At 47.1% G+C, this 15,500-nt stretch overlaps 2 protein-coding genes across 4 annotated transcripts in view; one reads left to right on the top strand and one right to left on the bottom strand.

The window, feature by feature from the left end:
- ENTPD7 (ectonucleoside triphosphate diphosphohydrolase 7) overlaps window positions 1-15,500 on the bottom strand; it is a 138,198-nt gene that overhangs the window by 56,723 nt on the left and 65,975 nt on the right. The gene's annotated exons all lie outside the window — the stretch shown is intronic.
- SLC25A28 (solute carrier family 25 member 28) lies at window positions 1,244-12,177 on the top strand. Its single transcript, XM_082854204.1, has 4 exons — window positions 1,244-1,549; window positions 8,307-8,535; window positions 9,658-9,714; window positions 10,885-12,177. Exons 1-4 carry the CDS (start codon window positions 1,259-1,261, stop codon window positions 11,400-11,402), a joined length of 1,095 nt encoding a protein of 364 aa, XP_082710330.1. The 5' UTR covers window positions 1,244-1,258; the 3' UTR covers window positions 11,403-12,177.

Here is a 15,500-nt window from a genome sequence, read left to right on the forward strand (position 1 = left end):
CGCCCCTCTGAGACCCCAACCGAAGCGCCTGGGATCGAGAGCAGTCTTACCACAAAAAGCATCATCACCGGGCAGGGGAGCTCATCAGTGAGTCAGCTCAGGGACAAGCTGTGCGTCCGACAAGCTTCCCCAAATTTGCCGTACTTTCCTGCTGTGTTTGGGCAGCTGCCTCCTGCCCAGCCTCCCCACCTGTCGTCGTCTCTGAATCGTCCCGCCCCATTTCGACATCTCCCTTCCCCGCCTCCAGCTCTCGGCCAGGCGCAGGGCCGAGCGACAGCATGCCCCCGCAGAACTCGTTCACTCAACAACTGCGGGGTTTGCTTGGCGACTCCGGGGCAAGCCCAGTGCCGGGCGCTAGGGCCTGAGGAGCATCAGGCCCTAAGGAGTCCGCCCGCGCGCAGCACGGAGGGGTCAATTCTCCCGACCTGACCGGAGTTTAACGGGCCTCCTCCTGCATGTCGCAACAGCTTTCCCGACATGCCGGCGGGCCTCGCCAGGGGATGCCCGGCCCCGGCCCGCTCCACCCAACGCCAGTCCGAGATCCCGCGGGAACAGAGTTCTCGGGCCAAGGCCACCCGCCAGCACACGACCCGCGAGTCCCGGGATTCGGGGTGGGCGCTCTAGAAGGGGCCTAACTGCATCCGCCAGCGGTTTGACCTTGAAGGCCAGGCACCGCCCTCCCCTCCTCCCCCGACACGATCCAGCCTGCAGCACCCACAGCTCTACTGGCGCCACTCAGGGCCCGAAATTCCCCCTTGATAGCCCCTGGGCGCTTCGCTCTCTTCCTGTAGCCAATCGGATCCCGACATAAAACTGGCCAATGCCCGCGCTCAAAGTATCAAGAGTCGTTGAGCCTATCAAAGTTCAGCCTTAAGTCTCTCCCGCCCTCCAGAAAAGTCGGAGGGCGGGTTGATCTTACATGTTGGCCAATCAAGTAGCCAATAAACAAGAAGCTTCCAAGATCAAAGGGGAAGGGGTGGGATCTAAGCTGTCTCAACGCCGCGGGGCGGAGGAATGACAGGCAACTTCACTAATACCACAGACCTATATTTTCTACGTAATCTGGGGGTGGGGCTATATTGACGGCTGCACCAATGACTGACTGAGGGGCGTGTCCTCGGGGCCAAGCGGGAGCCCGAGGCCCCGGGCTCTCTGGGCCGCGCCTGAGGCAGACGCAACGGGGCTGGGGGGCGGCGACGGCAGCGGCGGCAGCGACGGCGGCGGCGGCGGGGGTGGGCGCTGCAGCTGGCCCGGGTGGATGGAGTTGGAGGGGCGGGGTGCTGGCGGTGTGGCGGGGGGGCCGGCGGCTGGGCCGGGGCGGAGCCCCGGGGAGTCGGCGCTGCTGGACGGGTGGCTGCAGCGGGGCGTGGGCCGGGGGGCCAGCGGCGGGGAGGCCGGGGCCTGCAGGCCCCCGGTACGGCAGGATCCTGACTCCGGCCCGGACTACGAGGCGCTGCCGGCTGGAGCCACTGTCACCACGCACATGGTGGCGGGCGCCGTGGCAGGGATCCTGGAGCACTGCGTGATGTACCCCATCGACTGCGTCAAGGTGAGACCTGGCCCTGCTCCGAACTTCACCTGGGGCTGACACGACCCCTGGGTCATGCCCGGAGCCAGGATCCCAGCCGAGAGCCGGAGCCGACCAAAGTCCCTTTCTGGCTCTTGCCACCACACTATTCGAAGCACACACCTATGCAAGAAAGGTCCCGGCCGGGAACTGATCCCACTCAGAAGCCAGGACCAATTTCTCACCGTCAGTGAGATCTAAATTGGGACTCTGGAAAGAAAATCTGTCAGCCAGAACCCTGGATCCCAACTGGGACTAAATAGGAATAGGGTGGGATGGGAAGGGAACAGGTAAGTGCTACTAACTTGATTAAGGTAAAACTTACTGAACACCCTCAATAGGATCTTAATGGCTAGAGATGTTCTCTGGCCAGTGCTTTTACAAGCTCCTTGCTGTGTTTTCCCTTAAAAGTGATGGGGCAGGAACCAGAATCTGGGATCTCTCAGCTAGAGGAAGTATTTACTTATTAAATCTTAACCCATGAGTGATTGGAAATCATTGTGCAGTCAGAATTCAAAGTTCCTGACTGGAAATAATATGGGAAAGACCATGTTCAGGAAAAAGTTTCGGTTTCTCTGTGCAGCAAGCATGATACTCCACCTATTTCCTGAACATGAAAATTGAGCTGGGATTGGGATTGTGTATATGCAGGGAGCACATCAGCCCTCCAAGGAGAGATGGACCTCATAGTGTATTTCTTAGCCACTTGAAGTTGACAAAAAGGCAAAAGTTGTCTAGAAGGGAAGCATGACAATACTGGAAAGTAGATGTTACTGTGAAGAAAATAAAATGGGATCAACAAGAGGGCATGATTCATGTGAAAGTAAAACTAATTTCAGCCACACCAAGCAGGCCGATGAGTGGGTACAAGAAGTCATGTTTCTGAAGAAAGCTGGGTGACGAGGGGAACACATTGTTCTTTACAGTTCTTATTCTTGTGCATTAGCAAAGGAACAACCACGGGGACTGTTGAAATAAATATAGTGACAGACTGGTTCCTCCTTTACATGTTAAGGGTAATATAGTTAAACAATATCCTCACAGCTCTTGGATGTATGCTTTCTTCTCAAATTAGGAAAAAGTTACATATTCAGGAGGAGAATATCTACTTGGAAGATGCAAAGTCTTTCTCTTCTGCTTCCTGGTTCCAGTACCATTTCATGTTTTCATTAGTAAGGTGGATGAGGAAATGGAGAAAGTGCTCCTTAAGCTTTGTGAATGACACCGAGTTGGTAGGAGTATCCTAGCACATTGCAAGGTAACTCCTACCAAGGTTCATACCCTTGAAACTGTGGTAAATGCACTTGGCTAAAATGGATATTAGAATTTTATTTTATTTTTTTAAGATTTTTTTTTTTTGCTGTAGACCGTTTTTAAATTCCTTATTGAATTTGTTACAATATCACACCTGTTTTATGTTTTGGTTTTTTGGCCCCGAGGCATGTGGGATCTTAGCTTGCCAACCAGGGATTGAACCTGCACCCCCTGCATTGGAAGGCCAAGTCTTAACCACTGGACCGCCAGGGAAGTCCCTAGAATTTTAAATACGCATGTCAATTGTGAGGAATAGAAATAGTAAAATCCATGAGAGAGAAGTAAGAGGATGGCTAATGCTCTAACAATATTGAAATGTCATATGTATAAGTACAAATAAAAAAGATTCAGACATGTATGTAACAGAGTCTAGGTTGAATGACTGTGAGTCGTTAATGCTGTATATCCAACTGTGAGTTGTTAATGCTGTATATCCAAAAGTTAACATGATCTAACTGCAAAGTAACCTCACTATACTTGGACTGTGAGTAAAGTCCAAGATAGTCTAGGGTGCGGTCTTTCAGGATGGGTATCAAATGAAAACTAGATCAAGGAGAGTAATGAAAATTATTGAATGGCTTGAAAAGTACAATGTAATAATGTGACTGACTTAGAAATATTACCTCAGAAATATTACCTCAGCTTATCAATTTAAATGTTGTCCCACTACCTTAGGAGACTATCTCCTTACTCCATATATTTACATAATGCTAATGTTGTTGTGAACATTTTATAACTTACTCTGTTAGAAATGCCTCTAGAATACTTGGCTACATATCCTTAAATGGGGCAAGTGTTTGTCCTGTGACAAGACAGAGTTGATGTTTTAGTAATTGAAACCATTCAGAATCAAATATGGCCGTTCAGGTGGGAGATCAAAATGGGTAATGATGATTGGGGTCAAAGATAAGGTAGGACTGGAAAAAGCAAGGAGACTGATTTACTCCTGAGGTTGATAAACCCACTGAGGGAACATTTTGGAAAGAGGAGTTCCAGAAATGTTTTGCATAACTGCAGCAGCATTGCTGGAATAAGTCGCTTGTAGCCTTTCAAGATAACTGTTTTGAAGAACAGTTCTTATTCATTTGCATAAGCTTTGGAATTTTTGTTTTTAAAAGATTACTAATACAACATTACAGTCATGCCTCAAAGCACTACATTAAAGAAATAATTATTTCATCTGGAGGAAAAAATGCTCAGGAGTCTTCAAAAACACAAAAGCGTGTTTTAGAAGAATCATTTTCATTTGCCATTAACGCTGGCATTTAAATGATTAGAGGGAAAAAGTAGGTGAGCCTATCAAGATTTAGTGTCAGTAAACACTGTTTACAGTAGTCACTGTTGTGCAGGCATGAAAGTAAAATTCAAATCTCTTCCTTCAGAAAGGGCTTTGCAGTTCACTTGTCCTTGCGTAGCTATTCTTCCTCTTCCACCATAAATAGGTGGTGGAGAGGAAGAGCAGCCCAACATACCCTAAGACTAGAGGCAGGTATCTGTGTTGGAGCCTAAAGGTCAACCACAGTGTTTGCAAGTGAAAGCTGATAGTGACTCTTGGCATGCAAGCCTGTGCACCCCCAAACCGCTTATCAGGGTCAAGTCGACTTAAAATATCCTTGGGAAGGACCATGGGAAGTCAGCATCGCCTTGCTAGGCTATAGTTAGTCAACCAGTGATTTTCATGGTCATAATAGGGAGGTTTGGGAGCCCAAGTGAATCCCAGTATTCCTTTTCTGGGCTTCAGAGACAAGCACCAGACTTTATCTAAAGGGATAGGTTCTACAGCGTAAAGCAGTCAAAACTCTTCTCAAAATCATTTGGCTAAGCACCTGTCACCAAGGTGCTGCTTTTTGGCTTTGTAGTCGTGAAGCAAATAATCTACTTATATAATAAGTTAAGGAGGGAAAGAACAAAGGGAAGTAAATCTTTTCCAAACTCCAGATGTAAATGGTTATCTATATACATTCACCAGTGGACAGCTAGGAAATGGAAACATTGGCTTATTTGATGTTCTTATATCTAATAATGAGCATTCAGTAAATGGCAATTGCTCATGTTTGTCAAGCACTATGTGATATGCCTTAATATTTACTGATTTAATCACTGGAACAACTTCATGAAGTAGATACCATTTTCATTACTTTATAGATGAAGAAAACAGGCAAGTAACTTGCCCAAGGTCACATAGTGGCAGAGTCATGATTTAAACCCAGTCTGACTCCCAAGCCTTCCATACAGGCGCCCAAAAGCAGATTTCCAGAACCAAGCAAGGCACAGAATTTCACAATTGTGCTCCTTCCTAAACATGGCCTTTAGATGAACAGCTGGACATATAAATCATAGACACAGAGGAACTTTAAAATGAAAACAAAAAATACAAAATCAATCCTGATTTGTTAGTGGTTAAAGACCAGTTAGTTGCCCATGCATATTTGCAAAATGACTTATACACGAGACAACACTGCTGTGATCTGTAAATTCTGAGATATGAACTAATATTTCTCAGAAACATAGTTGAATACAATAAAAAGCCTTATATTTCTAGCACCACATAAATTAGCAACGGCTTTTACTTGCCTTAACTCTGAATCTCCACAACAGCACTCTGAGTCAGCCATTCTTAGTCTCATGTTACAGATGACATTACTGAAGCTCAGAGGTTAAGTGACATACCCAAGACCACATAGCTAGCAAAGTTGGGTCTCCCACTCAGCCTTTCTGACTCAAACGTGACTTGTCTCACCAAACTACTTACCTGTTTGGCTTTTTTTTTTGCGGCACACGGGCCTCTCACTATTGTGGCCTCTCCCGTTGCAGAGCACAGGCTCCGGACGCGCAGGCTCAGCAGCCATGGCTCACGAGCCCAGCCGCTCTGCGGCATGTGGGATCTTCCCAGACCGGGGCACGAACCTGCATCCCCTGCATTGGCAGGCGGACTCTCAACCACTGCGCCACCAGGGAAGCCCCGTTTGGCTTTTCTTCAAAGTCGGGCAGTGGTTTTTTTTATGTTGAAGACTATTCACTAATTCTTACTTAGAGATTTCATCTTTAAGAGGTTTTCATCTTTCTGTGAAAGAGATTTATTGGCCCACAAATTTGGGGAGCCATATTTGTATGTTTGGTGTGGCTTATGCCTGGGTCCTCTCCATGAGGGTGTATTTTCATTGAGTTAGAATTGTGAGTTAGATTTAGACGTGTGTGTAAAATTTTCATTGTAACTTACACACAGTAAGTCCAGGTTTCTCTTGTGGGTAAACGGTTCCAGGACTCTGAGGCCAGACCTTTAAGACTAGTTACCCAAATATGCTATTGACTCCAGCAGAACAGTGCAATTTCTAAACATTCCCCCAATACAAGATTAGTTAGTTGTTTTTTTTTAAATTTAATTATTTATTTTTGGCTGTGTTGGGTCTTCATTGCTGTGCGCGGGCTTTCTCTAGTTGCGGCGAGCAGGGGCTACTCTTCATTGTGGTGTGCAGGCTTCTCATTGCGGTGGCTTCTCTTGTTGCAGAGCACGGGCTCTAGGTGTGCGGGCTCTAGAGCGCAGGCTCAGTAGTTGTGGTGCACGGGCTTAGTTGCTCCGCAGCATGTGGGATCTTCCCGGACCAGGGCTCGAACCTGCGTCTCCTGATTGGCAGGCGGATTCTTAACCACTGCACTACCAGGGAAGTCCTTTTTTTTTTTTTTAATTGAGAAGTAGAAAAGAATGTGTCACATTGTGATAAGTGATATTGTATATTTCTGATTGAACTTCAGTAATCTTTTAGGCTACCAGTTCTTTGTTGGTAGCAGGAAGGAGAAAATAACTAGAGGAATGTGGATTGCTTGCAGCTAACCAGGATTTGTTAATCTGGTTAGTTCGTTTTTTCCCATGCTTTGGAGAAGAGGCATTACTCTTGGATTTCAGATGGCCAACAGGAAGGTTCAAGCTTTTAAATCCAGATTGAATCAGTGACAGGAATGAAGTAGGAATTTAAACTGTACTTGGGCGTTAGTTGCCCCTGTTGGCTCACTAATGGCCTTTTTGAACTGGTGCAGACAAAGCTAAGATTCATTCATTCATTCATTCAACAAACAAATCTTGAGTGCCTACTGTGGTCCAGGCACTGGACATTGATTTTTTTTTTTTTAGTATTTAATCAATTAATTAATTAATTATTTTGGCTGCGTCGGGTCTTAGTTGTGGCACATGGGATCTTTTTGTTGCAGCACAAGCTCTTTGTTGCCATGCGCAGGCTTCTCTCTAGTTGTGGCGTGCAGGTTTTCTCTCTCTAGTTGTGGTGCGCGGGCTCCAGGGCACGTGGGCTCTATAGTTGTGGTGCGCGGAGTCCAGAGCACATGGGCTCTTTAGTTTGTGGCACATGGGTGCTCTAGTTGAGGCGCGTGGGCTCAGTTGCCCTGCGGCATGTGGGATCTTAGTTCCTTGATCAGGGATCAAACCTGCGTCCCCTGCATTGGAAGGCGGATTCTTTACCACTGGACCACCAGGGAAGTCCCTGGACATTGATTTTATACTATCTGGTAGTCTCCATGCCACCCTAACCTTAAAATAGATCAATAGACAAGAGATCTGCATTGGAGGCTCATCCTTCAGAGAAGGTCTGTGATTTGGGAAGTATTTCAAGTAAGATTAATTTCCCAAATTTCAGTATCTACCATATACATTCATTCCAGTCACTGAATCCTCTAGAGATTCCAAGGGTTATGTTTCACTGAGACTAATATTATTCATTGATGCCAGTTTTGGGATTCAGTCAGTTTAGATTAGAAATCTGGAATCTCCCTCAGTTTTAGAGAATAGATTGGTTTCCACCTTCATAGTTTGAGGGTAAACTTTCTTTTCCAGGAAATTAGAGCAGCATCTATTAGGAATACTACTTCTGCCAAAATTTTAACTTACAGGCCCAGCTGCCAATGCCAAATAGTCTGAAGAAGCCAGATTATCATCAAGGTTATATCGAAGGATGAGCTGTCATCTCATTAGTCAGTGTAGTATGTGGCCAGGAAGCAGGCCCAGGATCAGTCTTCAGAAATAATAAAGTATGTTGTAGACAGTAAATAGTTGACTTTAGAATCCACTTGTACAGAACTCTTAGCCTGAGTTTATTAAGACACAAAAGCAACTTCTCCTGAAACACAGGCTTAATATTTGTTGCTGGGTTCAAGAACGCTTACCAGGGGGCGATTTTTTGAGGGAAAATAATGGTGTTCCACCCGTAGGGTCATAGGTGACCAGAAAAAGAAAGGTCCAGCCGAGGCTTGGAAAGACGGCACATAGATTTGGAAGGCAGTAAAACTGGATGCCAGGTATCACTTCTGCATATTGGCGTGATTTCACGTAGGTCTGCCCAGTGCCCAAGCCTGAGTGTTGAGATTGGGTGCGCAGTCAGCATCACTGACATTGCACTTCTCCCTTCTGTACTTTCAGACTCGGATGCAGAGCCTACAGCCTGATCCAGCTGCCCGCTATCGCAACGTGTTGGAGGCCCTCTGGAGGATTATAAGAACGGAGGGGCTGTGGAGGCCCATGCGAGGCCTGAACGTCACAGCAACTGGCGCAGGGCCCGCCCACGCCCTCTATTTTGCCTGCTATGAAAAGTTAAAAAAGACACTGAGTGATGTAATCCACCCTGGGGGCAATAGCCATATTGCCAATGGTATTGAGCCTTCCTGTGCTGGTTCTCCCACTTTCCCAACTCTTTGGGCTTTGCTGTTGTCAGTGCTTTCCAGTCTCAGCATGATTTGAAGCTGAAGCTTTGGGCTGGAGTAGGCCAGATTATAGGGGAGGGACTTCCAAACCTGATGTTCTCAGACAGTGGGCTGCGTCAACCCCACCTCTTCTTTGGGGCATCTCAACAAAGGGTTACAATATCCTCCCTTACGTACCAGCTTGACCCTTTCCTCTCATTCTCTCCCTGGTATCAGCTTCTGATGCCCTGGTAATGTGGAGACACACACTGAACTGCCCCCGTTGTGTGTTTCTTGGTAGTTGGGTGGTATCCCGCTCCTCGGGGCAGGATTGGAGGTAACCCAGCCACCCAAGGAAGACATCAGTGGAGCTTCAGCTCTTCGCCTCACCTTTTCAGGATCCCAGCTGCCCACAGGCAGTTTGTATCATGGAGGACATGACAAGCCCTCAACAAGTGAATGGTGCTGGGGCCGGGGGGCTTCTGTACAAAGAAACCAGAGGGTTGGAGGTTGTGTGGAAGTAATGGAAGGGATGGCAGCCTGGAGAAAACCAAAGTGAAAGTGGAGAGGAGAGGGTGAGGGATACGGTAGTTCAGGACCTGAGGGAAAGGTCTAGATGGACAGATGTTAGGATTTGGAGACTGGGGTTGGGCAGCATGCGGCAGCAGGATAGAAGGTGAGATTCTGTGGTGGAGGTCTAACCACCTGCCCCTCGTGCTCTCCCGCCACTGGAAGCAGGTGATGTGCTGGCATCCCTTGGCCACAGTGTATCTGCTTCCTGTCTGGAGCATGAACTGCATTTATTCTCAGAGCCAGCTTTGTTGAAAAAAGTCTGGGCTGTTTCTCAGACTCTTCCTGGCCTTCCTATCGTAGCTGTGGAAGGTAGATTGATAGCCTTACTAAGAGGGAACAAGTATCTTCATTTCTCTGAACAGGCATTTAGAAGCAGTGGGTTCCATCTTTTAAACTGGCTCTTAACATTCCCTCTCCCTGCTATGGTTTATCACAGATACGCCCCTTCACTCTGGGTCCTCCATGAGTCAGTCACCCTTTCCTGGCCTTACATGTGGCAGTTGTTTTTTCCTTTGCAGGCGCGGCCGGGTGTGTGGCAACATTACTTCATGATGCAGCCATGAATCCAGCAGAAGGTAATGATTCCTCACCCTTTCCCTCTATGGGCAGCTACATCTACATCTCTGGGCTTTTCCTTTATTTTTGGTTTGCAGGAGAAAGCCAGGGAGCACCCCATCAGTTTTGGTGGGAAATCCTGGCGTGTTACATTGTCTTACCACTAGAGGGCACTCCCTCCATGTTGTCCGTGCTTAGGAGGATTCCCTTAGACAGGAAGCATATTCAGTGAGATTTATTCACCTGGGGCTTCCCTGGAAAAAGGTATGGCTCTATGTGGCCTATTCCTGGGCCTTCCTGGAAGTCCGCTTTATAGTGGATTTGATGTAAAAAATTTAGCAGATTATTTCACTTTTCTTCAAAAAGGTGAAGATGGATTCTGACATTTGAAAATACTGCCTATCTTGTTGGAATGAAGAATGGTTGAGATAGGAATGAGAGGTACATTGGTAGAGCTTAGTCCCTGCACTGCTGCTTGGATCTTGGCTTTTCAGTTGGAGAATGAGGTACCCAAACAAATATGAAAGGATAGCACAGTTGCCAGGTTCCTTAAAGTTCCAGTTCTTTACCTGTCTGGGCAAGGCCATGGCAAGGAAAGAGCCAAAGCTAAACTGAAGATTATACCTGAGCTTATACATGTATCTACTTGAGGGGGTAGGAGATGTCTGGAAACTAAAGCCGTACCCTTCTTGACTAAGAATTGTGTTTTTGGTAGCCCTTCTCCTCTTCCTGTGGAAGGATGAGATCCTCATGTTGTAAGAGTTCAGTGTTGTGTACCTGAGGACTGGGATTGTTAGGGCTATGTGTTCATTATTATGTTCACTGCCACTGAATCACTTCTTGTCTTAAGAGTTACAAAAGGGTAAGATGGTAACAATAATAGGTAGGTACTTATTTCAAGGAAACCCTCTGGAGTCTAAACTGTAGATATATCCTGTATGTTAATTGGCTGGTATTAAAGAAATCCTACTAGAATTGGGTCCATTATTTTTTAGCCCTTTATCACCCTCTCCTATCCCCTCCTCTCAAAAAAGGGAAACCTTCACTAATCAGACTGACAATTCACTCATACTTTTTCCTCTCTCCAATCCATTGGCTGATCTACTGACTTGGGACTCCGAATCTGGACACTCCTGCTCACCGGCTGATTGCTGTCACCGTTCCCTTCTTCTCATTGACGGCACCGCCAGTGGTGAAGCAGAGGATGCAAATGTACAACTCACCGTACCACCGGGTGACAGACTGTGTACGGGCAGTGTGGCAAAATGAAGGGGCCGGGGCCTTTTACCGCAGCTACACCACGCAGCTAACCATGAACGTTCCCTTCCAAGCCATTCATTTCATGACCTATGAATTCCTGCAGGAGCACTTTAACCCCCAGAGACGGTACAACCCCAGCTCCCATGTCCTCTCCGGAGCCTGTGCAGGAGCTGTAGCTGCCGCTGCCACAACCCCACTGGACGTTTGCAAAACACTGCTCAACACCCAGGAATCCCTGGCTTTGAACTCAAACATTACAGGACACATCACAGGCATGGCTAGTGCCTTCAGGACGGTGTATCAAGTCGGCGGAGTGACCGCCTACTTCCGAGGGGTGCAGGCGAGAGTAATTTACCAGATCCCCTCCACAGCCATCGCATGGTCTGTGTATGAGTTCTTCAAATACCTAATCACTAAACGGCAAGAAGAGTGGAGGGCAGCCAAGTGAAGCGGCACTCAGTGGAGCCAGGGTTCGGCCGGCACTGCTGCTCTGCCCACTCCAGCCACCTTCTCTGTCTCCCGGCACACTCCAGCCTCGAGCGGGGTGGGAAGGAAGGCAGAGGGCTCTCTCCCCCAGGCTCTTGGTGTTTTGGCTGACGCCAGTTCCTGCCGCCCTCCGTCGTCGCCGCCTTTCCTTCCGGGCCCTAAGCAAGTGCAGCAAGTCACAGCACAGCATCTCTGACACTCTCTCCTTCCTGGGCCTGGTGACCTGCTCTAGACTGTTACAGAGGGATAAGCAGCTCATTCCCCTGGTTCCTAATAAAAGCCTTTAAATTAAACGGTTTCATTGGGTTTGTCTTGCCAAAGGGGAAGTGAAATGCTGTCAACTGTTCTTGCCTAAGCGTAAATCAAGGGGCCCACCAGGAAGGTTTATTGCGTATGTCTGTAGTTTTTTTTCTGCTGTTTTCATGGTGATTTAAGACTTTGGGCCCTACTCCCCCTTATTTAGTAATAGGCTCCAAGGAGTCTCCCTGATGGCAGGAATGATGGGCCTTTGGCAGATCCCGGCTAAACAGGTGCTCTTGACCCCCACTATTGCCTTTTCCCTAGGGCAGTGGCGTGGCACAGAAGAGGGAGATCTCTCTGCTCTAATTCTCAGCTCTGCCTGCAGCAGTAAAACTTTCCACATGGCTCTTGGTTTTCTAATGCAGTTGTAAAGCTAAGATTAGTGCAGCTGCAAGTCCTGAAGATGCTGTGGTAAATAATAACAGTACCTCTCATTTTAAGGCTTTTACAAAGTACTTTCATATACGTGATCTCCTTTGGTTCTCACAAAATCTGAAGTAGGCAGTGCAGGTGTCATCTCTATTTTACAGGTAAGGAAAGCTCAGAGAGGCCGTGACTGGCTCAAGGTCTCACAGTAAATACAGAACTGGGACCCCGACCCAGATCTTTTGTCCCCAGAAGTGAATCTAATTGTGCCTTCCTGCAGATAGGAAATGAGCGGAGGGCATGTACTCCACCTGCCATCTGAAGGAGCTCCCTGCCGACGGCCACTTGGGCTCTGGGTACTTACAGGGACGGGGCTTTCACTGTGCTTTGGGGGTCAGTCTGTTCCTTTTTGTGTAACTGAACCAGTTATTGGCAAGTTCTTCAGTACATAGAGTGGAAGTTACCCCCCTGAAACTTCTATCGTCTTTGCATCTGTCATTCATTCAGTAACTACTGAGTGTCTGTGTCAGGCGCTGGTGTTGGGCACACGGTGATAAATAACCGCCCCCCCCAAAAAAAGATTTTAAAAAATCCAAAAAACAACATTCCAGCCCTCAAGGAGCGTGGAAGATACATATAAACAGGCAATTACAAGATAAAATGACAAGAAATGTGATAGGGTAAAACTAGACAGCCGTTTGGAGGACAGAAGAATACCCAGCCTGGCCGTGGGTGATGGGGTAGGCTTTTGGAGGAAAGTGACATCTGAGGTGACACCTGGAAGGCAAACGAGCTAACTGTGAAGGAGGGCGGGGAGATGATCTAGGCAAAGACCTGGAGGTAAGAGAATGAGAAGCATTTGGGGTTCAGTGGGGCTGACAGCCTGGGCAACGCATGCAGCTGGAAAGCCAAGTGGGGGCTGGGGTGTTAAAAGCAATGCTAAGGAGTTTAGACTTTATCCTGAAGGCAGTGCAGAGGCATTACAGGGCTTTAAGCAGAGGTGTGGTGTGATGAGATTTACAACTGAAACATCACTTAGGCTCTGAGAAAGGATTATAGGAGCAAGACTGGACAGGCAGGCAGACCTGGGGAGGAGGCTGTTGCAGTCTGCATCCAGGCAAGGCTGCATGGTGGTCTGTGCAGGGACGGTGGTGAGGGAGACAGAGAAAAGTGCCTGACTGGAGCGAGGTTAGGGTTGCAGATCAGCAGGGTTCGGTTACAGAGGAAATCTTGTTCTCCTTCCACCTGACAGCCCTTCAAGTATCTGTGGAGAATCATGTCTGAATGCACTTGAAACAAACTGTCAAGAAAACAGCAGGGTCTCCATTTCTAAGCCTTAAGTAAGCTCTCCTGGCCCTCTGATTTAGCGCTGAAGAAATGTTAACAGTGCCAAACGGTGGCCACTGGAGTTTGAATCGCCTGTGGAGTAAAAAGAGCGTGATGAAGTCATTGCAGAGGTCATTTCAGCGAGTTTGCTTGTAAAGTTTAAGAGAACAGCTGCCTCCCAGCATGGAGTAAGCATGAGAACAAAGGGATGCCTCCCCAAACCTTAGCCCTGTAGTGAGCTGTCCAGAGTTACTGCCTGGCGTGGTACCCGGACCACAGCAGACACTGTGGCAATAAGACCCACTTTTCAAGAAAAGGACACGGGGTATTTTCAGAAAGAATAGAAGTCACTAAAGACCCCCTCGGCTCTAATGCTTTAATAACAAATAATGAAAAAAGAGTGCAAAGTGACCTTCCAGTCTCCAACTGTGTTCTAGCTGCTGGATGAGTTTGGAATTTGGACAGGGCATTAGATTCTGTAGGTCTCTGGGCCCATTCACTAGAGAAGACAGAGGCAGAACACCGTGATGGAGTCGAGAGTCTGGATGCCAGTGAATGGGTACCTGGGTCAGGAACCAAGCCTCACTTTCATGGGCTCACCACACCCATGAGAACTGTGGGCTTTGGGGGTATCTCCAAGCCCAGAGTCTTCCTGGAAAGCCAGGTAGGTTATTGTGGCACCAGGAGGACCCAGCTCCAAACCACCATCAAGGGGTCAATTCCTGCACAGTGCTATCCGAAGCAGAAAGTGAGAAAATAAGTCACAATTTGGCCAGAGAAAACTTTTCTTAATCTGACATACAAGACCAATGTGAATGAAACAGTCTTGTATTAACACAAAGCAGTATATAGTCATGTATTGGGTTGGCCAAAAAGTTCATTTGGTTTTTTCCATAAGATGACTCCAGTAGTGCTTAGTTGTCTTTAACTTCATTCGAAACAATTTTGTTAGACTGTATTGTGACAGCTGTCATATCAGTGTGCATTTAAAAAAAAATTATCAAAATTGGTGAATTTTTGTGTAGCCATTTTCATATTGAAGAGGGAGAAAGAAAGCAACGTTTTCGGCATACTACGCTTTATTATTCCAAGAAAGGTAAAAATGCAACTGAAATGCAAAAAAAGATTTGTGCAGTGTATTGAGAACGTGCTGTGACTGATCAAACATGTCAAAAATGGTTTGTGAAGTTTCGTGCTGGAGATTTCCTGCTGGACGATGCTCCAGAGTTGGGTAGACCAGTTGAAGTTGACAGCAATTAAATCGAGACATAGTTGAGGATAATCAACGTTACATCACACGGGAAACAGACGACATACTCAAAATATCCAAATCAAGCGTTGAAAATCATTTGCACCAGCTTAGTTATGCTAATCGCTTTGGTGTTTGGGTTCCACATAAGTTAAGTGAAAAAAACCTTCTTGACCGTATTTCCACATGCAATTCTCTACTTAAACGGAAGGAAAACGTTCTGTTTTTAAAACAAATTGTGACGGGCAATGAAAAGTGGATACTGTACAATAACGTGGAACAGAAGAGATCGTGGGGCAAGCGAAATGAACCACCACCAACCACACCAAAGGCCGGTCTTCATCCAAAGAAGGTGATGTTGTATATATGGTGGAGTTGGAAGGGAGTCTTTTTTTTTTAAGAATCGATTTCATTTATTTATTTTTGGTTGCGTTGGGTCTTCGTTGCTGTGCGTGGGCTTTCTCTAGTTGCATCAAGTGGGGGCTACTCTTTATTGCAGCAAGCGGGCTTCTCAGCACGATGGCTTCTCTTCTTGCAGAGCACAGGCTCTAGGCGCGCGGGCTTCAGTAGTTGTGGCTCGTGGGCTCTAGAGCACAGGCTCAGTAGTTGTGGTGCACGGGCTTAGTTGCTCCGCAGCATGTGGGATCTTCCCGGACCAGGGATCGAACCCATGTCCCCTGCATTGGCAGGCGGATTCTTAACCACTATACCACCAGGGAAGTCCCAGGAGTCTTCTATTATGAGCTTTTTATGGAAAACCAAACGATTAATTCCAACAAGTACTGCTCCCAATTAGACCAACTGAAAGCAGCACTTGAC

Source organism: Leucopleurus acutus (genome assembly GCF_964270905.1).
Source record: "Leucopleurus acutus genome assembly, chromosome: 14".
Taxonomy (NCBI): Eukaryota; Metazoa; Chordata; class Mammalia; order Artiodactyla; family Delphinidae; genus Leucopleurus; species Leucopleurus acutus.

Coding starts and splice junctions, on each gene's coding strand:
- SLC25A28 (XM_082854204.1), top strand. CDS start 1,259: ATGGAGTTGGAGGGGCGGGGTGCTGGCGGTGTGGCGGGGGGGCCGGCG. Junction 8,536..9,657: donor CAATAGCCATATTGCCAATG/GTATTGAGCCTT, acceptor TTTCCTTTGCAG/GCGCGGCCGGGTGTGTGGCA. Junction 9,715..10,884: donor AGCCATGAATCCAGCAGAAG/GTAATGATTCCT, acceptor CGGCACCGCCAG/TGGTGAAGCAGAGGATGCAA.